Source organism: Acanthochromis polyacanthus, chromosome 12 (assembly GCF_021347895.1).
Source record: "Acanthochromis polyacanthus isolate Apoly-LR-REF ecotype Palm Island chromosome 12, KAUST_Apoly_ChrSc, whole genome shotgun sequence".
In the NCBI taxonomy this organism is placed as follows: Eukaryota; Metazoa; Chordata; class Actinopteri; family Pomacentridae; genus Acanthochromis; species Acanthochromis polyacanthus.
In genome coordinates, this window is record NC_067124.1 from 4,393,665 (window position 1) to 4,420,233 (window position 26,569).

At 41.0% G+C, this 26,569-nt stretch overlaps 1 protein-coding gene across 4 annotated transcripts in view; it reads left to right on the forward strand.

Annotated features, from left to right (window-relative positions):
- LOC110967372 (acidic amino acid decarboxylase GADL1-like) overlaps window positions 1-26,130 on the forward strand; it is a 60,692-nt gene extending 34,562 nt beyond the window's left edge. Inside the window, exons 1-15 of one of the 4 annotated variants that reach the window (XM_051956426.1) lie at window positions 9,095-9,279; window positions 9,742-9,935; window positions 10,028-10,154; window positions 12,243-12,333; window positions 12,907-13,016; window positions 13,341-13,456; window positions 17,985-18,064; window positions 18,249-18,303; window positions 18,419-18,535; window positions 18,627-18,691; window positions 18,862-18,943; window positions 23,893-24,089; window positions 25,151-25,202; window positions 25,319-25,408; window positions 25,502-26,130. In XM_051956426.1, coding sequence (XP_051812386.1) covers window positions 9,261-9,279; window positions 9,742-9,935; window positions 10,028-10,154; window positions 12,243-12,333; window positions 12,907-13,016; window positions 13,341-13,456; window positions 17,985-18,064; window positions 18,249-18,303; window positions 18,419-18,535; window positions 18,627-18,691; window positions 18,862-18,943; window positions 23,893-24,089; window positions 25,151-25,202; window positions 25,319-25,408; window positions 25,502-25,675 — 1,569 coding nt within the window. In that variant the 5' untranslated portion in view covers window positions 9,095-9,260 and the 3' untranslated portion in view covers window positions 25,676-26,130. Of the gene's footprint in view, window positions 1-9,094; window positions 9,280-9,741; window positions 9,936-10,027; window positions 10,155-12,242; window positions 12,334-12,906; window positions 13,017-13,340; window positions 13,457-15,322; window positions 15,533-17,984; window positions 18,122-18,248; window positions 18,304-18,418; window positions 18,536-18,626; window positions 18,692-18,861; window positions 18,944-23,892; window positions 24,090-25,150; window positions 25,203-25,318; window positions 25,409-25,501 lie in introns of those variants that run through there. The other 3 variants (XM_051956429.1, XM_051956427.1, XM_051956428.1) reach the window with 3 other exon arrangements.
- The last annotated feature ends 439 nt before the right edge of the window (window positions 26,131-26,569 follow it).

Below are 26,569 nucleotides of genomic sequence, written 5' to 3' on the forward strand. Positions count from 1 at the left end.
CCTAGAAGTCAGTAAAAGAGTGAGATGCAGGCCTTTGTGACAAATAATCGCAAAGGAACAATTATTTTTTCTTCGAGCAAAATGTACACTATATTGCCAAAAGTATTCACTCACCTGCCTTGACTCGCGTATGAACGTAAGAATAGACCAGAATCTAATCCCTTTATTCTTCCCTGAAGGAAAATTCAGTTGTCAGGGTTCTTATCTGTTTAATTTTGAATTGAATAACCTGACTGCTGATGGCAAGAAAGATTTGATTTGAAGTGACATTCCATTCCTAATCCATCGGGTTCAGTATGATGTCGGTCCACCCTTTGCAGCTATAACAGCTTCAACTCTTCTGGGAAGGCAGTCCACAAGGTTTAGGAGTGTGTTTATGGGAATTTTTCACCCTTCTTCCAGAAGCGCATTTGTGAGGTCACACACTGATGTTGGACCAGAAGGCCTGGCTCTCAGTCTCCACTGTAATTCATCCCAAAAATGTTCTGTTGGGTTGAGGTCAGAACTCTTTGCAGGCCAGTCAAGTTCATTCACACCAGACTCTGTCATCCATGTCTTTATGGACCCTGCTTTGTGCACAGTCATGTTGGAAGAGGAAGGGGCCAGCTCCAAACTGTTGCCACAAAGTTGGGAGCATGGAATTGTCCAAAATGTCTTGGTATGCTGAAGCATTCAGAGTTCCTTTCACTGGAACTAAGGGGCCAAGCCCAGCTCCTGAAAGACAAGCCCACACCATAATCCCCCCTCCACCAAACTTTACACTTGGCACAATGCAGTCCCACAAGTATGGTTCTCCTGGCAATAGGGTGACCACCCGTCCTGCGTAGCGCGTGCACGTACAGCGTTTTAGGCTCAATTCACGCGTCCTGCAATTTGAAGCTTTGTCCCGCAAAATCAACATGGTCACAGTCCCAGAGTGAGCGAGCCCCCAGGCAGCCAAAAGAACAACTGGACATGAAACTGTCGCTCTGAGTGGGTGGGGTCAGAGCAGAGGTGGCCATTGTCATCATAGATATGAACAGTGGCGGTTTTTCACGGAGGCCAAGGGAAGTCTGGCTTCCCCAAAAATATGCAAGAAAGAAAAAATATAATCTTCACCACTATCTATTTTATGTTTTATATTTTTGTCATTCCTTGTTGTCAAAACACTACATCAGGCATTTCTGCTTTGTGAGGAGCAAAACAGCGCCCCTCTTGTCAAGCTCTTTTTGTGCATTACACTACGTCTCTCATGCCCTCTGTGCTGTCTGTCTGTTCAGAGGCCAGCTTCGCCTTGCCTCCCTTAGAGAAAAAAAAAGTCCGTATTAGCCAATCATATTGAAGCAAGGCTCATCGCTTAATGGTCGATGCATCATTTAAAAAAAACATAAGGGAGGCCAGATCAAATCTGGCTTCCAACCAATCACAAACTGTGATGAACAATACCCACACTAATGCAGCTGTCCCGCCAGGCACCAGCAAGCCCACACAGCAAGTATAGCCATCAAGCTAGCCAGAGAATGGATGGTGACAGGGACCTTGAGTTTCTTGTAAAAAATGACTTCACAAAACTTCTTTTGAAGTTCAACTACAAGTTAAAAGGGATGGTAGGCCAACTCCAAAGCTCAATCTAACTAAGTGTCGAGCTAATGGAAAAGCTCGCTCTTTTTGTGAAGCTAACTATGCCAGAAACGAGTGGCTAATGGGAAGTACCAAGCTTAACCGGCTTTTCTGCTGGCCATGTCTCCTATTTGACCGGTCTACCGGCTCCCTGAACAACCCCTGGAGCACTTAACCTCTTTTTTTTTTCACTGAAATGAATGAGAAGTCAGTAGAATAAAGGTACTGTAACAGTAGTCTGATTTGTTTACATGAAAATAACAGTTAAAATACCGAATCTAATTTGTTGTTCACACTGTCTTCCTCGGTAATTTTGGTCACGGGCCGTCACTGCCTGTCCTTCCTCAGCAATGCGCTGAAAATTTTTCTGTGAAAAGTATGCTGTGCTTGTGCTGGAGCAAGAAAATAGGACTGTCTGTGAGGTCTATGAGATGATGTCCTCTCTGAAAATCAAGCTACAGCAATGACGTAGTGAGTTTCTTTGGGGCCCAGACAACTGTACTCCTGCAGCAGTTTCCAGACAGACAGGCAGCTGTAATCAGAGAAGACATATCCAACTTCTATCAGTCCTCTCTCACCTACCTGGAGCAGCGCTATGACTTCTCAGACTCGAACTACCAAAAGAAAGCGGCTAACCTGGCACTACAGAAGAGCCCATTTAACTTCTCCCATCTCTGTGAATCTGTTGAGGACCTGCAGCTGACCAAGAAGTTGGACATGGATGCGCTGTATGATGAGTTCTGTGTCATTCTGCCACGGCAACAGGCCATCTTGCAGTCAGGAGCTCCAGTTGTGGAGAAGTGGGCCACCTTACTCAAACACACACACACACACCAAACCTAACAGCAGTTGCTTCATTCATCCTAAGTGTTCCCATCACCAATGCTTCAGTGGAAAGGGTCTTTTCACTGATGACAGGATGCTGGACGGACACAAGAAACAGATGTTCGGTGAACCTGATCAAGTCTGAAATCCAGGTGAAGAGCAACTTCTCATTGAGCTGCAAGGACTTCTACACTTATGTAGTGAAAGAAAAGGCCCTCCTCAATGCTGCATGCTCAAACAAAAAATACCAGTTCAAGAAAAATGTATGTATGTAAGTGTATTCACTTTGAATATATATTCAGTGAAAGTGCATCTGTCAATTTAATTGATTTTTTAAAAGAATATTATGAATCTTTATTTAGAAAAAATACACATTGAAAGCTAAAGGTTTATTAACAATGGTTGCCTATTCATGACCATACATTAGCAATTACAAATGTTTATGGGAAAAATATGTTATTAATATACCATTTAAAGAGGTATGTGATAGAAATGGCTTCACTACTATTAGTGAGTCTGGCTGCAAAGTGAAGTCACTGTCGCGCCGAGTGGTGTCCCACATTGTCCCTCAGAAACGTACCCCTTGTCCCCCCTTGGGCTTATTGGTAGGTGGTCGACCTACCTGGCAACCACCAAACCCAGACTGGTCCATCAGATTTCCAGATGAAGAAGCGTGATTGGTCACTCCAGAGAAGGCGTCTCCACTGCTCTAGAGTCCAGTGGCAGCGTGCTTTACACCACTACATCCCACGCTTTGCATTGTACTTGGTGATGTATGACTTGGATGCAGCTGCTCGTCCATGGAAACCCATTCCATGAAGCTCTCTGCTGAAGCACAGTTCTTGAGCTAATCTGAAGGCCACATGAAGTTTGAAGGTCTGTAGCAATTGACTGTGCAGAAAGTTGATGACCTTTTGGCACTATGCGCCTTAGTATCCGCTGACCCCGCTCTGTCAGTTTACGTGGTATTATTTGAGTTAATACCAATGTCTGGTAGAAATTTGGTTTGAATTGCATCTTTGGAAATAAATGTGATGAGAAAAAAGTTGACGTGTTCAATACTTATTTTTCCCACTGTATTTCTCTTGCAGACTGAAAAAGATTGTCCCCCAGGATTTCAGTGTATTTTGCAGCATTCATTCTGCCCTCTATCTTTACAAGCTTTCCAGGTCCAGTTGCTGAGAAACATCCCCACAGCATGATGCTGCCACCACCATGCTTCACAGTGGGGATGGTGTGTTTTTGGTGATGTGCAGTGTTTGGTTTCCGCCAAACATGTCGTCTTGTCTGATGGCCAAAAAGCTCAATTTTGGTCTCATCAGACCAAAGAATCTTCTTCCACTTGACCATGGAGTCTTCCACATGCTTTTTGGCAAACTCTAGTCGAGATCTAATATGACTTTTCTTCAACAGTGGCTTTCTCGTTGCCACTCTCCCATAAAGCTTTGATCGGTGAAGAACCCGGGCAGCAGTTGCTACATGCACAGTCTCTCCCATCTCAGCAGCTGAAGCTTGTAACTCCTTCAGAGTAGTTGTAGGGATCTTGGTGGCTTCTCTCACTAGTCTCCTACTTGCATGGTCACTCAGTTTACGAGGGCGGCCTGATCTAGGCAGATTCACACAAGTGCCATATTCCTTCCATTTCTTGATAATTGATTTCACTGAACTCTGGGGGATGTTCAGTGCCTTGGAAATTTTTTTGTAACCATCCCCTGAATTGTACTTCTCAATAACCCTTTCCCTGAGTTGCTTAGAGTGTTCTTCTGTCTTCATGGTGTAATGGTAGCCAGGAATACTGATCAACCACTCTCTGGACTCTTCAGACAGGTGTTTTACAACTCAGTCACTTGAAACACACCCACACCACTCAGGTGATCTTCATTTCACTAATTGTGAGACTATTGGCAACAATTTGATGGACCTCTATTAAATTAGACCATTAAATTAAAAAGGGGGTGAATAATTATGCAAACAATTATTTTCATTTATATAATTTTCTTTCATTAACATTACTTTATAGAAATCTGTTTTCACTTTGACAGTAAAGAGTTTTTTCCAATAAATTTTTGTGTTAAGAGAGCCAAATTTGATTGACCATGATTGATTTATGAAAGCAATAAAAGGGTAAACCATCAAAGGGGGTGAATACTTATGATAGGCACTGTATAAACTTTATTCTTAAAGAAAACCTGTTTTAGCTGAATTAGCATCAGTCTGTTGCGCTGCTGAATTATTCACTTCATAGCTTTAATGGTTCTTGAAACTATTGGATGTGGATTTTAAACAATGGATTTGTTCTTCTTCTTAGTGTTCTTGACCATTGTCCCGCTGGTGTCAGAACACTAAAAAGTGCATTTATAGTATAAATTACATGATTATGTGTACAGTATATTACTCATTGTGGGGTCATAACGGTAAACCTGCATGAGCACCTTCACAGTATAACCTGTATAAACCCTTGCCTGCACACAGAAACATCTGTTAAATGTCCATTCCCTTCCATTGACCTGGCAGCAATGCAACTTTTCTGTAAAACTTACAACAGACCTATGTCCGGTCAGTAACATTTCCCTGTCAACTTCAGCATAGCACAAGTCCTAAACTGCATTATGTCACAATACTGGAACCGCACACCCAGGTGATACACTAAGTGTTGTGTAAAACGATTTTGGCAGGGGATTGTTCACATTTCATGGTCAATAATTTATAAGGCTCTTTTCGACTTAATTCCTCCCTATTTGTGCACTTTATTACAAAGATAGATAGATAGATAGATAGATAGGTAGATAGATAGATAGATAGATAGAATTAACTTTATTAATCCCTTTGGAAAGTTCCTCAGGGAAATTGTGGTTCCAGTAACAGCATAGCACAAAACAGTACAAGATAAAATACAGAAAAGAAAGGAACACCCAAAATAGATTAAAATTTAGTGCAAAGATAAGTACAATCAAAAGTCAGTATATAAATAGAAAAACAAAATTGAAAAGTACGAATTAAAAATTAACGGTATGTGTTATTGCAACTCTCCCTTGCCATTCCACATATCCTGCTGGGCATTATAATGCACTATACCAACAGTGTCAACATCCCCCATCACCTATCCCACTGAGTGCAGAGTTGTACAGTTTGATGGCTCGGGGGATAAAGGAGTCCTTAAAACGGTTGGTCCTGCAACTGGGGAGGAGCAGCCTGTCACTGATCAGGCTTCTCTGCGCCTTGATGACCGTATGCAGAGGGTGACTAGCATCATCCATGATGACAAGTAGTTTGTTCAAACTTCTCCTCTCTGCCACTGTCACCAGGGAATCCAGCTTCATGCCAACAACAGAGCCAGCTCGCCTGATCAGCTTCTCCAACCTATTTATGTTCTTCTTTGATGTACTGCCCCCCCAGACCACCACAGCATAAAACAAAATGCTAGCAACCACAGTGTGGTAAAACATCCACAAGAGTTTCCTGCAGACGTTAAATGATCACAGCCTCCTCAGGAAGTACTCTGGCCCCTCTTGTACAGGTAGTCTGTATTGCATGCCCAGTCCAGCTCTTTGTCCAGCCACACACCGAGGTACTTGTAGCTGCCTACGATCTCGACCTCATCATCCCTGATCGATACTGGGCGTGGACGCGGTCTGGACTTCCTAAAGTCCATAACCAGCTCTTTAGTCTTTGAGGTGTTGAGCTGGAGATGATTTCTTTCACTCCAGGCAACAAAGTCATTTACCAGACTCCTATACTCATCCTCTCTATCATCCCTAATACAACCCATAATGGCTGTGTCATCAGCAAACTTCTGGATATGACACAGCTCTGAGCTGTAACAAAAGTCTGAGGTATATAGGGTGAAGAGATGGGGGGCCAGCACTGTCCCCTGTGGTGCTCCAGTTTTGCTGACCACGATGTCAGATGTAGCGTCGCACAACCTGACATACTGTGGTCTGTCAGTAAGGTAGTTGGTGATCCAGGATACCAAGCAGGGGTCCACCTGCATACTCAACAGTTTATCCTGGAGGATAAGGGGTTGGATGGTATTAAAGGCGCTTGAGAAAAAGGATCCTCACAGAGCCATTTCCCTTATTCAGGTGGAACTAGGTACGATGCAGAAGACAAAGGATGGCATCCTCCACACCAACCTCTGCCTGGTATGCAAACTGTAGAGGGTCATGAGCCTGCTGCACCTGGGGCCTGAGAAGGTTGAGAAAGAGCCACTCCAATGTCTTCATCAGCTGTGATGTGAGTGCCACCGGTCTATAGTCATTCAGATCACCAGGCCGATTCTTTTTTGGAACCGGGATGATACAGGATGTTTTCCATAAGGTGGGCACTTTCCCTAGCTGGAGGCTAAGGTTGAAGACATATTGGAGAGGCTCACTCAGTTCAGCAGCGCAGGTCGTCAGCAACCGAGAGGGCACCTTGTCTGGGCCCGCTGCTTCATCAGTTCTCTCCTGACCTGGTCTGATGTTATACAGGGAGGAAGCTGAGAGGAGGGGAGGGGGGAGGGGAAGAGGGAAGTGTGTGGGAGGGGCAGGAGGGGCGAGGAGATCATGGCCGCAGACACATGGGAGGCATTAAGATGAGGGGAGGGGGAGGAGAGCACCAGGGGCAGAAGCCGCAGAGAGGGCACGGGGACCACGGGCCGGTCAAACCGATTGAAGAAGTTGTTTAGTCTATTTGCCTCCTTCACCGTCCCTCTCTCCATAGATGGAGGAAACAACAGCAAGAACAAACAGCTGCTATGCCTTACGTTCCTGCGCTACTCTTGTTTTATCTGTTCCTCATGGAAGGACTGAACTTGGAAAAAGAGCTTTCAGCTTTGCTGCCCCAGTCTGAACTGAAACTGAATTTATTCCGTTTGGAGCCTTCAGTTTTATCCTGAGGGACAGACAACATGAGACCATTGAAAAATGCTGGTGCTTTTAAATCTTAAATTGTTGTTTGTTGTCTGTGTTACAACTCCCACTTTTTATTGTAAAACACTTTTTTGTCTGTTTTAAATTCTACTGTCACCTTTTTGTAACTGATTTTATGATGCGTGCTGCTGACCTCTTGGCCAGGTCACCCTTGTGAAAAAGATCCTGATCTCAATGAGTTTTATCTGGCTGAATAAAAATAAATAAATAAATAAAATATTGCTCTAAAAAACATCACAGAGAGTGTCAAAGGCAGAGTTTGCATGCCAGAACACAAAACCTGTTTCTCATTGATCACTTAAAATTCTAATTTATCCTAGACAGGGAGACAGGATTGATCAGGATGTAACAAAAAGTTACACCGTGCACTTTTCTCTGCTCCAGAGAGGTGATCGGTCTCACACAGAGTCACTCTTAGCTGCACCTAAACCATAACAATAGTTACAACATTTGGTTAAGTGTTTTATTTATTAATGCAATCTTATGTTCATGACAAATATTCCACATGTGCTGTAGCTCTTTTCTTCACTGCTGTGCTAATGTCTGAATGTAGTTGTGAGGAACATTAATGTAAAAAAATGGCTGATGCATTACTTTTACAAATTGACAAAGCCTTGAGAAACAGAAGAATGATGATCAGCAGTGTTTGCTGCTCTCAGACACACATTCCTTCAATCACAGCCACAGACTCACAGCAACATGAAGTCCCTCCACCTCACACACCTTGACGTTTACTGTTCTTCACCATTGTTACATAACTGGAACCAGATTGTAATGTAGAACTACGGAATTTAAAAAAGTGAGATTCGGGGGGAAAAGGGATTTATATTAGTTCAAAATGTATAAAGCTTGATTGATTGCTAGTTACAGTTGCATGCAAAATTATTCAACCCCTATGATATAATGAATACTGTAGACCTAAGAACATTGCTGAGCTGGAGTCCATTGCCCACGAGGAATGAGCTACAATTTCCAAGGAGCGCCTCCAGAAGCTTGTTAGAGACGATACCTCCCATCTACAGCAGGTCATGTAATAAGAACTGATGTGGCATTTTGGAATGGCTTGTGGAAATCTGACCAGAATATAATAGACTGGACTAGTTGACATGTTTTGATCGCAAGGACAAGTGGGTTTATATTTGTCATATTTTCTCCCTATCACTAATTTTTAGAAAAGAAACATGAAAAATTTATTTAATTTAGTTTTTGGAAATGGCTACAAATACAACAAAATGTGCTCCAAATTGTGCCAGAATGTCCCATTTTGCATCTTGATTTTCAGCAAAAGGGTGCCGAAGATACTGCCTCATAGGGGGGTGAATCATTTTGCAGCCTGCTTCTTGCAAAAAAGTTGAAATTCTGACTAGATTCTGAATAAAATCTTGATTTTTGCTTTCGTATTGCATTTCAATAGATGACGTGATCACCTCTTATATGATTTAGTTGCCTGCAGTTGTAATATGGCTCATTTTGCCAGAATTTCAAAAATGCCAGTGGGTTGAATAATTTAACATGCAACAGTAAACATTTCCATATGTAGCCCTAGCCCAAAATCTACAGAGCAGACATTGAGGTGCCAGAATGAAACCTGAAGCCGGGTAGTAGTAGGTTCTCTTCCCCTCCTCCCTTCTCTTGCTCCTTCTCCTGATTTGGCCAAAAAGAAAATAAATAGAAAAAAAAAATAGTCACACACTGATGTAAAACAGCTGGCTCGAAACCTCAAACATTCTATGTTTTGTCCAAGCAAAGGCAAGCCAGTAGTTTTATGGACTTGTTAGTGGAATTTTTCTTACTCCCCACAAGCCTGCCTCACTGTTGACATGGAAAGTTACTGGAAGTTAGGCAACATCACATCACATGCAGCTACAAATACAGAAGTCACTCAGTGAGCGCACACAGTGATCAGCACAGACAGAGGCATCAAGCATGGAGAGACAAGTCAAAGGTAAGAACATAAGACTTTTTTCTTTATTAGGTTTTAATTATTTTTAATAAATAAATGATTCATTCTAAACAATATTGTAAATATTAAACTGTTTTTCATAACATCACTACTTTCCAGGTGTCTCAAATCAGTTGTCTTGCAGATAATAAAAACAAGTTCTCAGTAAGTTGAATGAGGAACTATACAAGTGTGAAAAAGTAGAAAATACCAGGAGAAGAATTAATGGCCAAGTCACCAGGAAACCACATGGTTTATTTGGAACAGAAGACCTTAGGAAAAAAGCTGTTAGCCTTCTGCCTGCCTGCAGGCCTGTATTGTATTGTATTACATCTTACAAAGAAGGCTTTTGTTGGAGTAATTCTGAACATGATCCACCTCCACTCAGCTTTTCATGGAACATACAGCTGTTTTTTTGAAAAACCACTGATGTCCAAACTCAAATGATTTGATTTGTCTATTCAGAAGAGACTCCCAGTGAAGGCCAGAGTCCTGTAGCAGACCCTGGACTTTCAGAGAAATGTTCTCCGGTTGTGATTGATGATGTTCCCCTGAATGGTCCCACTCTGGACGGACTTGCAGCAGAAGAATTCATTCACCAGTCCATGGCCATCATTATAGAAGACATAGTGAAAAAAGCGACAGACGTAAAAGAAAAGGTAGGATCGTACTTATTTACTCTTCTTTGTAACCATGTCATTAAATTCTACAGCTGTCTTTTCTAGCTGTCTTTGACCTTTTTGTCGGATAGGTTTGTGAGTGGCGCTCCCCCGATCAGCTGAAGGAGCTGCTGGACCTTGAGCTGAGAGATGGAGGAGAGTCTGACTCCAAGATCCTGCAGCGCTGCAGAGATGCCATCAGATACAGCGTCAAGACCAGTAAGTCTTCTAACTTTAATGAACTGAGATCAAAATACAGACACAGTTTTTACAAAGCAGCTTACTCAGCTGTTCTGGCATTCTTGAAGTAGTGTGGAGATGCTTTCGATGAACTCTGACAGCCATTTATGCATTAAATACTTAATAGTTCACCCTGACCTAAACCATGGGTGGCTTATGAGACAGTGGGTCCAGGGTGCATCTTTTGGAAGGTTGCTCTGAGTCTCTTTGCAGACTATTTTGCATATTTATGTAGCCACTATGAGTCCTTTTACTTTCTGGTGTCTCTTTGTAATTGCTTGATGTGTTTTCATGCTAGATTTGTTCTAATTAGGATCATTTCACATCTCTGATTTATTCTTGTTGCATTTTTTTTTCTAAAAGTTGTGCATCTTTTTGTAGTCACTTCAGGAATCTTAGTGGTAGTTTTATGTTTCTTGCATCTCTATGGGTGTTGGTTTGTTTGTCTTTGATGTGCATCTGTTTTTAGTTGTTCTCAATCCTTCATAGTTGATTTGCGAGTTTTTGTAGCCATTTTGAGTCTTGTGGTTGTTGACTAGGAACAGCTTGCCGGGCACAAGGCTCTTTCAAGTGAAGAAATGTCAACTTTACAAATTAAAAGTCAGTTGAGGGCTCTATTATGAAACAAGTTTGACATAGTCAATCTTTCCTTGCACAAGTTTGCTCAATAAAAACTAAAACCTCAGACAGAGATAACAGGTGATCAAAAGGCAGTAATCAGCTTTCTTTCTTAACTCAGTCTTTGTGTATTCACATAAAGAGGTCATTTAACTGGTTCTGAGACTCTTCTTTTACAAAAAACGATCAGATGGTGTTCCACCTAGTACATTAGTCCACAGGCTGTTTTAATGGAGCGCTACAACAAATATAAAAATGTATGTCAGAAAGGAATTCTGGTAGAAAACTCTCATCATGCATTAACGTATTTGTTTTATTGATCGATGCAGCCACTTTTATTTTCTGCACAACAGCTGGACCTTGGAGCTGGTGAACTTAAAACTCCATTTATTCCAACCTATTGTACTGACGTGCATCAAATCAAAGTGAAATGTTATTGACTGAATCATTGCTGTGATGAATGCTGTGATCATTTTCTAATCTGTGTTTTATTAGCAGCAATACCAGCAGTGTAAATGGATTTGGCAGCAAATCAGGACCAAACATAACTGTAGCTCAAAGCTGTAACTGCATCACAGTTTACAGATACAACATACTGCCTCAGATAAGATTCACTCAGAGAATCATCAGGGAGTGATCTGATTGAAGGCAGACACTTCCTACAGTCCATTTAAATGCAAATCTCAGAAGATTACCTTCTCCAGACCAGGTTAGTAATGCAGCATAAGTTACCATGGTGCTCTAGCCAGGTTAGAAGAGAGCTAGCTTCATGACACTGAAAACTCTGACTTCAAGTTTAACATACCTCACCACCCCACTAATCTTGCTTTGAAGTACAGCCCACTGGTATGACCGGTAGCTCATGGTGACTAGTGTTAGAGTAGCAAATTAGAGGAGATCCATAAGTAGAATCACAGAGCCGAGGCAGGATTAAGACAAAACCAGTGACTTCGCTGAACAAAGCAGAAGAGCGAGGCATCGGGCAAAAGCTCGAAACAGGGAAGCAGCCACTGGTTAAAATCAAGATAAAAACCACAAAAGACTGAAAAAGCAACAGGTGAGTGGCAGAATGAGCAAGCTGACAACTGATTGGCTGACAGACAAAGCAGGGGGAGTGGCAGTGGGTGGAGACTGTGTGCTGGAAGAACAGTTGGCAGATGCTGATTGGAGAATGAGAGGAGGGCGGGGTTAAGAGGAGGGAGGAGGGAGGAGGGAGGAGGGAAGCTCATGGTAGCAAACTTCAGAGAAACAGTGCTGTGTTGCTGGCACTTTTTGAGTTAGATTTACGGTTCCACTTTTTCTTGCTGTTATACTAAGAAGCTGGAGTAGATTTGTGCTGTGTAACTGCCACTCATGGCTGCAAAAAACATACATCAGAACACACACACACATACACAGTTAGTAATCCCACAGTGTTACCGTGCTAATTGTGTTTTCTGCTATTTATAGGCCATCCTCGTTTCTTCAACCAGCTGTATGCTGGAATGGAGCCCTACTCCATGGTGGCTAGCTTCATTGCTGAAGCCCTCAAACCCAGTCTGTGAGTTACTCTACATATTGTAACAGCTAAATGTCAGAAATCCTACAGGATGTGACGTCATGGTGTTATCATGGTTGTAGTATTACGTAACTTTGTGCTCTAAGAAAGTGCATTACTCCTTAAAATTGTGATTTTCATCTGAATAACCTCACTATACAATAATATTTTCAGTTTGTGGCAAATCAGATGGACTTGCGGAGGTGACGATGTTGCATTAGTTTACTTTCAGCAATAAAAATGCCCTCTGTGAGAACTGCAGTCATTCCATATTTGTGTCAGGATGGTGCCTTGTGAACTTTTTTTTCTTTTTTTCATTTAAAATGAGAAATTAAAGCAACATTCCAGCTTGATATGCTGTGTTTGCTTAAACCATTGTATAAATGTTACAAATGCTAATTTTGGAATGTTTTCAAGCACCTTTGAAAAAATTTGTGAGCTTTGTCTTAACTCTTTATTTGAATAAATATTTGATTCATATTCTTTACGATTTGATTGTGAAAAAAGAGTTAGAAATGTGCAATTCCTCAATGATGCATTTTATCTGAGCATCGATATGTACGTGGTTTCCATCAGATACACATATGAGATGGCTCCAGTCTTTACCCTGATGGAGGATGCTGTGCTGAGGAAGATGATGGAGCTAACTGGTTGGGAGGAAGGAGGAGATGGAATTTTCAATCCAGGTACAATCACTGACAGATACTGATGTTTAGTCCTCTGCTGCTAGGACAAGAGAAAATCAGTTCCCTGATTGCAAAATCTGGCCCACATGCTGTGAGGAGTGATGACCCACTCAGGACTGCCAACTGTCTGCCACATGCAGGCCTCTAATCAGGAGTGGACCACCTACGTATCATCATTCCATGTTGTAAAATGGAGGCCAGAATAATTTTTCCATCTATTTCCATGTGATACATGCAGTGTGTAAGGAATCAAAGGCAGATCAGTGACAATGTTCCACCTTAATATCTTGAACAGTTGTATCCTTTGTACTGTTTCCCTTCCAGGTGGCTCAATGTCCAACATGTACGCCATGAATTTAGCCAGGTACAATCACTCTCCTGACATTAAAGAGCTCGGCCTCTCTGCTGCTCCTCGACTGGTCGTGTTCACGTCACAGGAGGTAGGTTTGATAAGTGTGGAAGGAGATCACTAAATGCCACCCCAAAAGGTACTTGTGGGTGGGATTTTGCAGTGATTGTTGATCTGAGTTAAATCAGCACATATTTCCAGGGACCAACTTTTCCTTTTTCTTAAGCTAAATACACCCACTGTCAAAAGTTTTAGGACACTTTCTCATTCAAATAAAGTAGAACCTGTCCTACAACTTTTGACAGGGGGTGTATCTACTAAATTTGGTACACATATGCAGCATATCAGGCTGAACAAAAAAGTCAGTGACAGCCATATTCTAAACCCAACAGGAAGTGAGCTATTTTGCGTTGAATGTCAGATTTTGCCCATTTTTCATTTTTTTCTAGAGCGAACTCCTTCTAGGGGGAAACTCCAATTCACCTCAAATTCGGCCAGTACATACAGGAGGCCTTAATGATCCAAAGTTATTAAAATCTTTTTCCAAAGTCAAAGGGCGTGTCCGTGGCGACCTCTGGAATTTTGATCCTTCGCCATGAAATTTCAAATGCTGTGTAAATGCCCTGAACATGCTCCAATCTTCCTGAAACTTCAGATGTATGATCAAAGTCCTGCCCTGATCACATCCATATGATGAAATACACCCCCTGTCAAAAGTTGTAGGACAGGTTCTACTTTATTTGAATGAGACAGTGTCCTAAAACTTTTGACAGGGGGTGTATATGCTTTGAAAGCGAGTTTCTAAGATGTTTGGGGCCAAATACAATGATTTCAGTCTTGTCTGAATTTAATAGTAGGAAATTACAGGTCATCCAGGTCTTTATGTTCTTAAGACAATCTTGCAGTCTAGCTAGCCGAGTAGTTTCATCTGTCTTCATAGATAAATAGAATTGAGTGTCATCAGCATAACAATGGAAATTAAAACAATGCTTCCAAATAATATTGCCTAAAGGAAGCATGTATAATGTGAACAGTATTGGTCCTAAGACAGAACCCTGAGGGACTCCATGATTAACTTTAGTATGCTCAGACAACTCATTGTTGACATGCACAAACTGGAACCTGTCTGACAAGTAGGATTACCAGATATGAATTTAAAGTTAAAGTTGTCTAAAGGTCGTTAAATGAGGTTGAAAAGGAGGAAAGTCATGGAAGATGCATGAATAAATGCGACACTACTGTTTTCAGCTGACTTAGAGTATTGCTTTTTAAATGATATCAGACCTTCTACGAGTGTGTGAGGTGGCAGTCATATTAAAGAATGCACAGGAGGGATCTACAATATAACTTTAGAGATATTAAGACTTTCAGAGGTAAACAAATCCTCTTTAGGACCTTTACTGTGGTTGGATTTGTGTAAATGCTGAGAAAGTCCAGATGTTTCTAGAAAAAATGATTCTAGAGCGATCATTGAAAAATGTTACCACATATTTTGGTGAGTTAAAAAATGTTTTTAATTGCTTCTCTTAATATGTCAGAAAGATATAGAAAGGATTTAAAAGGACTGAGTGATATTCTCTTTACCACTGATTAAACAGTAACTCCACTTCCTCTCTGTTCTGCTCTGAGCACATTCACAAAGCTGTGGTACCATTGTTTTGGTTTTATTATGTCTGTTAAAATATAAAATCCATTTATAATCTGGGAAAATAGTCGCTAGTCAAAAAGATTTTCCTGGGAGGGTTCTGACATTTAGCAGTGCCAGGTGCTGTGTTTGAACAATTTTCTATTGAGGGGAAACAGAACTTGATAATACTGCAGACTGAGCTGCACACAACTTCTATCCTTCAGCTCTTTTTGAAAGAGGAATTTGGGAAGGTGTTGACTTGATAGCATCGTCTCCACTGGATCTGAATCCCATATTTGAACTTTTAGGAATGACGTCTCCATGGTGACAGGGCTCCGTATTGCTTTGTGCTGGTTTCTATGGGTGCAGCTGGCAGCGCCAACTGTGCTCAGTTCAGTCGGTACAGACGGAGATGGACGGGTGGTGGTTGTCCTTTGTTTCTCTCTCAGATGATGGCTGGCACTGAGGCCAGAGATAGGAGGAAGACTGAGCTAGAGAGCAAGAGGAAGAGGTGTACTAGACAATGCAAACTGAAAGGAGGTGAGGAAGAGGACATGTTTGTGAATTGCATGTCTGATGTAGCAGAGGTAGAATGTAGCCTGCTATTGGCTGTTTACTTAGTACAACTTTCTCCTCCTCTTTATCTATTCATGTTTTTTTTTTTAAAAAATCTCTTTCACTATCAGAAACAACAAGAATGATGAAGGTGGTGGACCGTGCAATACCATTTTTTCTCTGTTGATTTAACTATTTTAGTGACAGTACTTGCCTCCCTGTTCCACTGAAACAGTTCCAACAAATACATTTTGAGTGACAACATTGCTTAGCACCGCCCAACACAGCAGTGGTTAGTTTTAAGAAATACACATATTCTCCTGTAGCAGAGTGATAATGAGACGCACTCAGACCATTCACCATGTCGCTGTGTCAGCGATAGAGAATGTTCTGGCTATGCGAGACTTGTTGCCAGCTTGGATCAGCGCTTCCTTTCTGACAGTGAAGCCCAGCTGAGCAGATGAGGGAGAGAGAAAGATGTCCACAGAGAATGTAGGCTGGACTTTCTGGGATGTTCAGAAGGAAGGCAAAGATGACATACAACACAAGATTATTATGTAATGATTGGTTTGTCTGTTTGTTAGTCTGTCTGTCTGTTAGCTACATTACTCAAAAATGAACTAATGGATTTGGATGACATTTTCAGGAAAGGTGAGAAATGACACAAGGACCAAGCCATTAGATTTTGGCAGTGATGTGGCTTAAAGTCTGGATCCACAGATTTGTTAAAGATTTCTGTATCATCTAGAACTAAGACAACAAGTGAACACTAAGTCAGCTGCTTTTGGTTCTAAAAGTCTTCTTACAATCGTCATATCTGTATGGTCTTTCCGTCTTTCCTCAGTGTGGACACGTTGGTGAGCTTTGAGACGAGAAATGTAGTTAAAGCCTACATGATTGCATAATCACATGATTGTGATAACTACAATTTTTTTTAAAGATTTCATCCACTGGAAATCACACAACGACTGAGCAGCCTTGACGGAGTATTGTGCTCTCTGAGTGCTTTTCTTGTCTGTAAACATTTTCATTCCATATCACCTGCAATGAAGTCCGTCAGCACTGGAAAGATGATTTTTTTCTCCAAAACAGATTGAAGTTGTCAATGAAGTTCATTTGCTGTGTATTCAGTCCCAGTAGTCCACTGTAAGTGGCAGTCCATAAACAAAAGGTTGAAATGTTTTAACTTACACAGTTCAATATGGATGTCAAAGACTCCCACGTGTACAACAATCTGAGTAACGTTTTGATTTTGTACATTATATGGTAGATTCATTTATAGGTATTTTCTTTAATACAACATCAGGAAAGCAGCATATATATATAGTATATACATTAAATATATAAATATATATAAATATACATATTATTACTATATATACATATAGTAATTTTACAACTCACATATGAGATGATATAATCTCATGGGTCATTTCACTAAAAGCCTCGTGTCTGAGCATCTTCAGTTTGACAGAGTTTTTGAAAATTAATTTTATTGATTGAGTTGACCTGTGTTAAATCTGGGGTCTTTTGTAACATTAGTTTTTGAGTTAAAACTTCTTTAAGAAGGTGGAGTCATGTTGATTTTTGCATCATTTTCTTTGAGCCAATCTGTGGACCAATGTTTGAAGATACAGAACTTGAGAAATCATCTAGGCAGAGACCCTTCTACCATTACTACCACAGGTTCAGATCTCTGGCCTGTCAGCGTTTCATCTCGTCTTCCATCTGATTTGCTGACCTTTCTGAGTCCTTTCAGTTTACCTAAGCTGTTCCTCATGAGTACATTCTATGTAATGTGTTTCTTTTTTTGGTTAGTTTTTTTTAAACATGTTTTCTCCTACACTTATCCAGAGCTACTGTAATCTAAGCTGATTCCTCTGTTTCAATGCAACATAAAAATCCAGTTTTGCCTTTCAGTTTTGCTCCAGGATGTTTCCAGAGAGATGAAGGCCTATCCTTCCCACTTAGCCGTGTCTGCTGGCTTAAGCCAAATTCAGGAAATGTGACGTTATCCCCCAATCTTTGCTGCCCATTGCAGTTATGAGCAATAGGGCTCCTAGGGGCGTACTAGAATTGTATCATGAAGTTCACTGCTTGTTGCAATTGCAGAAATTGCAGTTTCTAATCCTGTAATCTTCTCCTACACTTTGTGGTTTAATGTGTATTTTGGAAAGCCCAGAGTGCCTCTTTCTCACAAAGTTTATTGCACCTGTCAGAAGTCACAAAAGTCGTGTTACAACTGAACAAGTGGTCATTTGAAACTCAAAACCCAGAGAAAGACATCTGATGAGAGTCTCTCAGCTCACAAAGCTTCCACTCCTGAATTCATTAGACAGCAATTCACATAGAGAAGCAGAAATCACATCTGCATTGTGTGATTATACTTGTTATGCTTGTGTTCGAAGAAATAACTCCTTTTAAACATCTCTTTCAGTGTCATTACTCCATTACCAAAGCAGCAGCTTTCCTGGGAATTGGAACTAAGAACGTCTATGTGGTTCCATCTGATCAGAGGTAGAGCTCCTCACACATACTTTCCTGATATTCTGGTTCTTTCCCAAGACATCAGAGGTAATGTGCTGGAATAAAAGTGTATTAGCTTGACTCGGATAGTGTTAAGATTTAATAAATTTGTTCACTGATTTGTTGTTTTATCTCAGACTGACTCATGACTTGTGAAACTGTGTGCATTTTTCAGAGGAAAGATGATCGTTTCTGCCCTGGAGAACAAAATAAAGACCGCTAAAAGTGAGGTGAGGAAGCCGTCTTGTCATTGGTTTTGTTTGGAGGGCTTTAGATGCTGCAGAAATATAGAGTAATATTTTCTTGTGTATGTGTGTGTGTGTGTGTGTGTGTGTGTGTGTTCAGGGTGCATTTCCCTTCATGGTAAACGCCACAGCAGGAACCACGGTGCTCGGAGCTTTTGATCCCATCGAAGAAATTGCCGACATCTGTGAGAAGCACAACCTGTGGCTGCATGTGGATGTGAGCTCAGTAATTAATTAGTTCCTCCATTCCCTGTAATCATGTCTCACCGTCGGTGTGCATCATCTTATTTTCTCGTTCACTTCTTCAGGCATGTTGGGGAGGAGCAGCTCTCATGTCTAAGAAGCATAAACACTTGTTAAAGGGCATCCACAGGTAAACAGTGCCATCGATTTAACAACATTACTGACTGAGATCATGTCATTGCATTTTGTTAGTGCCTGAACTGTGGAAAAAATATTGCTACATGTTAGCGAGATGAAATTTCAGATGTCTCTCGTGATAACACACTGTAAAGTTGTTCTCTGCTGTGTGCTTCTGTTAAGAGCCGACTCTGTGGCCTGGAACCCTCACAAGATGCTGATGGCATGTCTGCAATGCTCTGCTTTCCTGGTCAGAGACAAAACAGTAAGACAAGGGTTTTTTTCTTTTAATTTTTTGACTCTATAGTGCCCGAAAGTGAGGCTTTGCAGTTAGTCATTCAATATGTTTTATTTTAATTTTGTCAGGAAAAAAATGCATGACAATAAACAAAAGTGTGTTTGTCAAATTAAAAAATTTTTTTTACGTGCCACACACAAGTAAGAGAGAAAACACTAATTTATGCTTACATAACATTACAATTCCATGTTTCGGTAGCTTGCACCATTTTTCATGCACCTCAGAAACAAGGAAAGCATGTATTTCCTGTTTCTTCATGATGTTCACTTGGTTTGTATGGATTCACAGGTCAGGCTTTACCTTTATTCAGCTTTGACTGAACTCATGTACTTATTCAGTTGCTAGAAATGTAGAAGTCACCACATTAAGTACATTTCCACACTAATACACTACAAACTGTACTGTTGCATTCAAGAACGATACAAAAAAATTTGAGTAAGGTGTGGCCAGGTTTTTGTAGCCATGAGCTGTTCATAGACCGATCTCATTTGTCTTTTCACGTCTTAAGTGAGATTTCAGAAAAAAAGTTTGATGTTGCATTTTTGTGCTATCATGTTTTATTGAAACCACATGCAACAAGTGAGAGGCAGATCTGTCTGACAAGTCAAGGAAATTAAGCTCTACGATGCGATATCAACCTTTTAATTAAGCCTTGAAACACACCCTCTTTTACTGTCATTTTCTCTCCTAACAGGAGCATCGTTTACTAAATGAACACCATATTTGTCACAGTCATGGGTTTTTCTGAATGAAGCCATGAGGAACATTAATGTTATCAAGTTGAGACCTAAGTGGACATAAAATTCCAGTCTAATCTCTATGTGTGAATGCAGACAGTGTAGCATTTGGCAGTAAAACAAACAAAAAAAAAGAGCAATGGAAATCAGTCAGCATCAACCTGTTCCTGGTCTCAGGATGACAGTGCAGTTCACTACAGTCCTGTTTTCTCATAGTCTCACATTAGAAGGCTGAAGTCAAGCTGACAGAGCAATTTGGTTTGTTTGAGACTTGGAGAAAGAGAGATTTGTAAGAGTGTGAGTGGCAGCAGACATATTCTGTAAAATGCAACCTGCAAAATATCGTCATTATAACAACCACAGTTTTAGAGGAGGAGTTGGACAGTTTGGAAATATACAAGGATTTTTTGCTACAAGTTGGATGAGAAAATGGATTCAACTGGCATATTTGTATGTTATCCAGTATACGAAGCAACAGGCAGCAGCTGGTTGACTTAGCTTAGCATTAAAAGCGAAAACAGGAGGAAACATCCTGTCAGTACACACGTGGACAAAATTGTTGGTACCCCTCAGTTAAAGAAGGAAAAACCCACAATTCTCACTGAAATCACTTGAAACTCACAAAAGTAACAATAAATAAAAATTTATTGAAAATTAAATAATCAAAATCAGCCATCACTTTTGAATTGTTGATTAACATAATTATTTAAAAAAACAAACTAATGAAATAGGGCTGGACAAAAATGATGGTACCCATAACTTAATATTTTGTTGCACAACCTTTTGAGGCAATCACTGCAATTAAACGATTTCTGTATTTGTCAATGAGCGTTCTGCAGCTGTCAACAGGTATTTTGGCCCACTCCTCATGAGCAAACAGCTCCAGTTGTCTCAGGTTTGATGGGTGTCTTCTCCAAATGGCATGTTTCAGCTCCTTCCACATATGTTCAATGGGATTCAGATCTGGGCTCATAGAAGGCCACTTTAGAATAGTCCAACGCTTTTCTCTCAGCCATTCTTGGGTGTTTTTGGCTGTGTGTTTTGGATCGTTGTCCTGTTGGAAGACCCATGACCTGCGACTGAGACCAAGCTTTGACACTAGGCAGCACATTTCTCTCCAGAATGCCTTGATAGTCTTCAGATTTCATCGTACCTTGCACACTTTCAAGACACCCTGTGCCAGATGCAGCAAAGCAGCCCCAAAACATTACTGAGCCTCCTCCATGTTTCACCGTAGGGACAGTGTTCTTTTCTTCGTATGCTTGTTTTTTGAGTCTATGAACATAGAGTTGATGTGCCTTACCAAAAAGCTCCAGTTTGGTCTCATCTGTCCAAAGGACATTCTCCCAGAAGCTTTGTGGCTTGTCAACATGCATTTTTGCAAATTCCAGTCTGGCTTTTTTATGAGTTTTTTTCAGCAGTGGTGTCCTCCTTGGTCGTCTCCCATGAAGTCCACTTTGGCTCAAACAACGACGAATGGTGCGATCTGACACTGATGTACCTTGGCCTTGGAGTTCACCTTTAATTTCTTTGGAGGTTGCTCTGGGCTCTTTGGATACAATTCCAACGATCCATCTCTTCAATTTGTCATCAATTTTCCTCTTGCGGCCACGTCCAGGGAGGTTGGCTACTGTCCCGTGGGTCTTGAACTTCTGAATAATATGAGCCACTGTTGTCACAGGAACTTCAAGCTGTTTAGAGATGGTCTTATAGCCTTTACCTTTAAGATGTTTGTCTATAATTTTTTTTCGGATGTCCTGGGACAATTCTCTCCTTCGCTTTCTGTTGTCCATGTTCAGTGTGGTACACACCTTTTCACCAAACAGCAGGGTGACTACTTGTCTCCCTTTAAATAGGCAGACTGACTGATTATGAGTTTGGAAACACCTGTGATGTCAATTAAATGACACACCTGAGTTAATCATGTCACTCTGGTCAAATAGTTTTCAATCTTTTATAGAGGTACCATCATTTTTGTCCAGGCCTGTTTCATTAGTTTGTTTTTTAAAATAATTATGTTAATCAACAATTCAAAAGTAATGGTTGTTTTTGATTATTTAATTTTCAATGATTTTTTATTTATTGTTACTTTTGTGAGTTTCAAGTGATTTCAGTGAGAATTGTGGGTTTTTCCTTCTTTAACTGAGGGGTACCAACAATTTTGTCCACGTGTGTATAACAAAATGTGTTCTGGCAACCCTTCTGAAGTTCATTTACTGACACATTACTGTCAGACTAACTGTCCCACTGCTTCCAGTCTTTGTGCTAAGCTAAGCTAACTGTGTCATGGCTGTAGCTTCATTTAGTTAACAGACTCTATAGTGGTGTCAATCTTATCAGTTAACTTTAATATAGAAAGCACAGACTGACCTGGGGTTGATAACCTTATAAGGTACTATCAGTGGTGTAGTGGTCCCTGGAGAAGTGGGTATACTCTTAATTTTCACCTTTTTTAAAAAAAAATTAGTCCAGAAAAACGCCCCGTTTTAGAAACAGTGACATAGAAGACTACTCTATTCAATTTTTTCAGTCACTTCTACTTGCCCACTATTATAAAATTATCATGACTTGATTAGGAGCAGTTTGTAGTTATTACTGGTCACACAAGCAAACTGGATTAATGTAACATGTATTTATCATGAGGCAAACATGGTGTTTCAGTTACTTTTGAACATTTATTTAAATATAATACTTCAAATATGAAGTTGACAGTGCATCCTTGTTCATATTTCATCATGAATAAAACTTCAATATTGTTTTAGGTCGAATCTTAAACTACCTGTCCCCATTCTTGTGTTTTTACTTACTTTAAAATCAACTACCAGCCTAGAGGTTTTCCCACATTATCCCAATCTAGCTAGCTTCAGACTTACGTTAGAATAACGTTAGCCTTTCAAAACGTTAGTCAGACTCGGCCCGACACTCAGTTTAACCCGTTGCACTTCAGTTACGCTTCAGTGTCCCGTCCGCGGTACACTTTGAGATCTGCATCAGCAGATTATACAAACGCGATTATACAAACACTATACGCCGATGGAAAGCTTAGATTCTCATGAATCCGCCGGTATAAACCACTTTCAGATGTGATTACCACAGCAGGTAATATAAACACATTTGTCCAACAAACAACGAATATCCATCCATCCGTTCTCTATACACGGCTTCAACACAGCGCGACTCACATTTCCGGGTTCATTATTACACACAGATGAAAATATTCCACAAAAAACGGCCAGAATCCAACCTTGGACATCCAGACGAAACAAGCCAGTAAACTATTTTGTCCAAAACATGTCTTGAAGACGGTATATAATCCACGAATAGGTCGTTTTCGAGGAAATGCACCTCGCGATGCACGTCCAATATTCCTGTATTTCTAGTCATATTTTTATTTACAAATAGAATATTAGCAATTTTTTTTGTACTGAAAATGGCTGGAATTGACTGCAGCTTTAACCACTGGCGACAAAATATCCTCTCCTTGAAATGTGCAGTCATGTTGCCAGTAGTTTAAAACAATGATTCATTTGGAAACCACCTTAAAACTTACCTGAGAATTATATCGTCTGTGAAAGTAGGTTCGCTCCATACGTGCCACTCACTTGAAAGGTGTTTATTCTGACTCTCGCATTTCCGCGCATCTTTCAAGCAGACCTGTCAATCAACTGGAGTGCCACAGAGGTGTTAGCAAAATTTTCCTCTGTATGACCCGCCCTACTCTGCCTCTGATTGGCTCATCCCTAAAGTTAACCAATCGAATCAGTGAAGGCAGCATGTACCAGCCAATTACAGGCAGAGGAGGGTTGTTCATGGCTTCATCATCCTTAAGGAAAAGAGGGCTACCTGGCACACAGATATTACTGAATGATGCGCACCAGGGAGCATTAGAAGTGGGTATACGCAATGCTAACTGAAAAATAAGTGGGTATACGCCGTATACCGCCGTATACCCTGGACTACACCACTGGGTACTATTTGCATTTGTTTTGTGTACACATGCTCATTCAGAGTAACATTATTCATTCTTTGCTATCACAAACGCCCTCCTGACTGCTGTTAAAATGTCTTTGCTTCATTTTTGATGGTAATTCAAGTTTCTTGCAAGGCCATGCAAACTATTCATTCATGATTCTTTCCTCCCTGTGTCTATAAACCGTTCTTGTCATTGTGCTTCTTCAGAATCTCCAGCTATGCCACTCTTCTCGGGCCTCCTACCTCTTCCAGCCAGACAAGTTCTACGACATCAGCTATGACACGGGAGACAAGTCGCTCCAGTGCAGCAGGAAAGCAGATGCCTTCAAGTTCTGGCTCATGTGGAAGGCTTTAGGAAGCAGTCAGCTGGAGGAGAGGGTGGACAGAGCCCTCGCCATGGCCAGGTTAGTCTGGAGAAAGATAGGTAATGTAGGGCTGCAGGTTAACCTCAAATGAGATGGCAGACTTGGTTTAATCAGACGAGCCTGATGCAGAATTCTGACATACTACTGGACCGTAGTTTATGCAGACTGCAGGTAAAGACAGAAATCAATTTTTGGATGTTAATGAAGAAGACTGAGATGTTTGTTTGTGTAAGGATAGCTGTATTTATTTGCATAAAGTCACAATTATTACTCAATTCACTGACAAATTGAGAGCAATTCTTAACACACATGTAGACTGAGGAAGAGACTGCAGCATTAAAAAGTACTAAATAATCCATAATGAGCAGTCTTTTTGGCTTTAATTTAGAGAAGTCAGTTGGTGCACAGTGCCCTCTGCTGGTGATTTGAAGTTAAGCTTACTTTCATCCATCTATTATCTGCACACCACTTAATCCTCATGAGGGTCATGGGGGGGGGGGGGGTCTATCCCAGCTGACTTAGGGTGAAGACAGGGGACACCTGGACAGGTCACCAGTCTGTCACAGGGCTACACATGGAGACAAACACTCACATTCACACCTACCGACAATTTAGAATCACCAATTAACCTCAGCATGTTTTTGGACTGTGGGAGGAAGAAAACCCACACATGCACTGGAGGAACATGCAGACTCAACATGGAAAGATCCCAGGCCCAGGCCGGGATGCAAACTGGGGATCTTTTAACTGTCAGGCGACAGTGCTAACCACTGAGACACTGTTCAGCCCTTACTTTCATCCATTTTATTTAAAAATGTGAAAAATTTAAAAAATCTAAAAAACTATGTATGATTAATACTATTTGTCAAACACACAATGCCTAAAATTAATAATTACCATTTCATTTTGATCATTTCTGTGCCTTTGTCTCAGATGGTTTCACTTTCACGTTTGTCTTACTATGAGCTTGTAAAACACATCCAACTGCTCCATCCTGTGCTAAAGGTGTTATGCAAATGAAGTTTGATCACAAGGACTTTTGGCCTACATGTCACAGAGTAAGCTTTCTTTGCTCTGACACTAAATGTGCATTTTTGCAGGTATCTTGTGCAAGAGATCAAGAAAAGAGAAGGATTCCATTTGCTGATGGAAGTAAGTTTATCCATAATTACATCCTAAACCACTGAATTGCACATGATTATGCTTATTTCATGGTGAAGCTATAAAATACTAATGAAGCACATGTCAATGATTTCCCCCTTTTACAGCCTGAGTTTGCAAATGTCTGCTTCTGGTACATTCCACCAAGTCTGAGGAACCTTCCTGACGGCCCTGAGCTCTACCAAAAGCTCCACACTGTAAAAAATGTCATTACTAAAGAGAAATATCTTGATGTCCAACTCAATATTTTTTAATGTCAGTCATTGTAAATATCCTCCCTCATCCTGCAGGTTGCCCCAGTGGTTAAAGAGCGCATGATGAAAACAGGCAGCATGATGGTGGGCTACCAGCCCCACAGGGACAAACCCAACTTCTTCAGAATGGTCGTCATCAGCCCTCAGGTCAGCAGGCAGGACATGGACTTTGTCCTGGATGAGATACACAGTCTGGGGAAGGACTTGTGATGAAGGATCAGTGTCTTTCACCAACTTTACTCATCTGTCAGGGAGACATTTGTGGGCAGCCAGAGTGTTCATGCATTGTTTCTTGTCTGATTCTTCAACTGGTTTTGGGAAAATGAACCTCCTGCTGGCATCAGTTGGAAATTACACCCTCTACTGACAGTTTCCTCTCATCTCACTTACCTTCTCTTAATTGGCTCTGAGCTGAAATCGTCTTTTGCTTCCTGTAATACAGTTTATTGAATACAAGATAATGTCTGTCTGTATTTTTGTTGTAAGACCGACAGCATAATCTAAAATCTGTTTCTGTGTATTAATCTGAAGAGTTGTTGTTTACAACTGGTGATTTGAAACATGTTGCATTTTAAATCTATGTAAATGCAAAAAGGTGGGAAAGTAATTTGTGGAAAAGGTCTCCAGATGTGTATTTATTTCTGTGCTTAAACCTGCTGTCTGGAGTTTCCGTTTGTTTTCAATTTATGTATCATTTTTAACAAAGCTTAAATGTGTTAGTCTAGTTCGATACTATAATATAAAGTTAGTATAACGCGGTATGAAAATTAATTCTTGAGCTCCGCCTTCCTCTCATAGACCCCCATGTTATTCCAAAAAGCGCCGGTCGCTGCCGACCAATCAAGTTCGAGCTTCAGCTTTGTCATGCTGTCAATCAACGGTTACGCGCACAGCAAGCAAGCCCATGCAGAGGTGGGCGAGCTACGCACTACGCAACCGCGCGCACATTTGTTTTGCTTGTGGAGGAGAGAGCATCAGGGATCAGCAACTTCCAGAAAAGTTACCAATCCCACGGCTTGTCAGGCCAAGAGACTGCAGGACGTTTTTTGGCTCGGGGTGCTCGCGTCGCTCCCCGACCACGGCCCTCCATAGCCCGCCTGACGG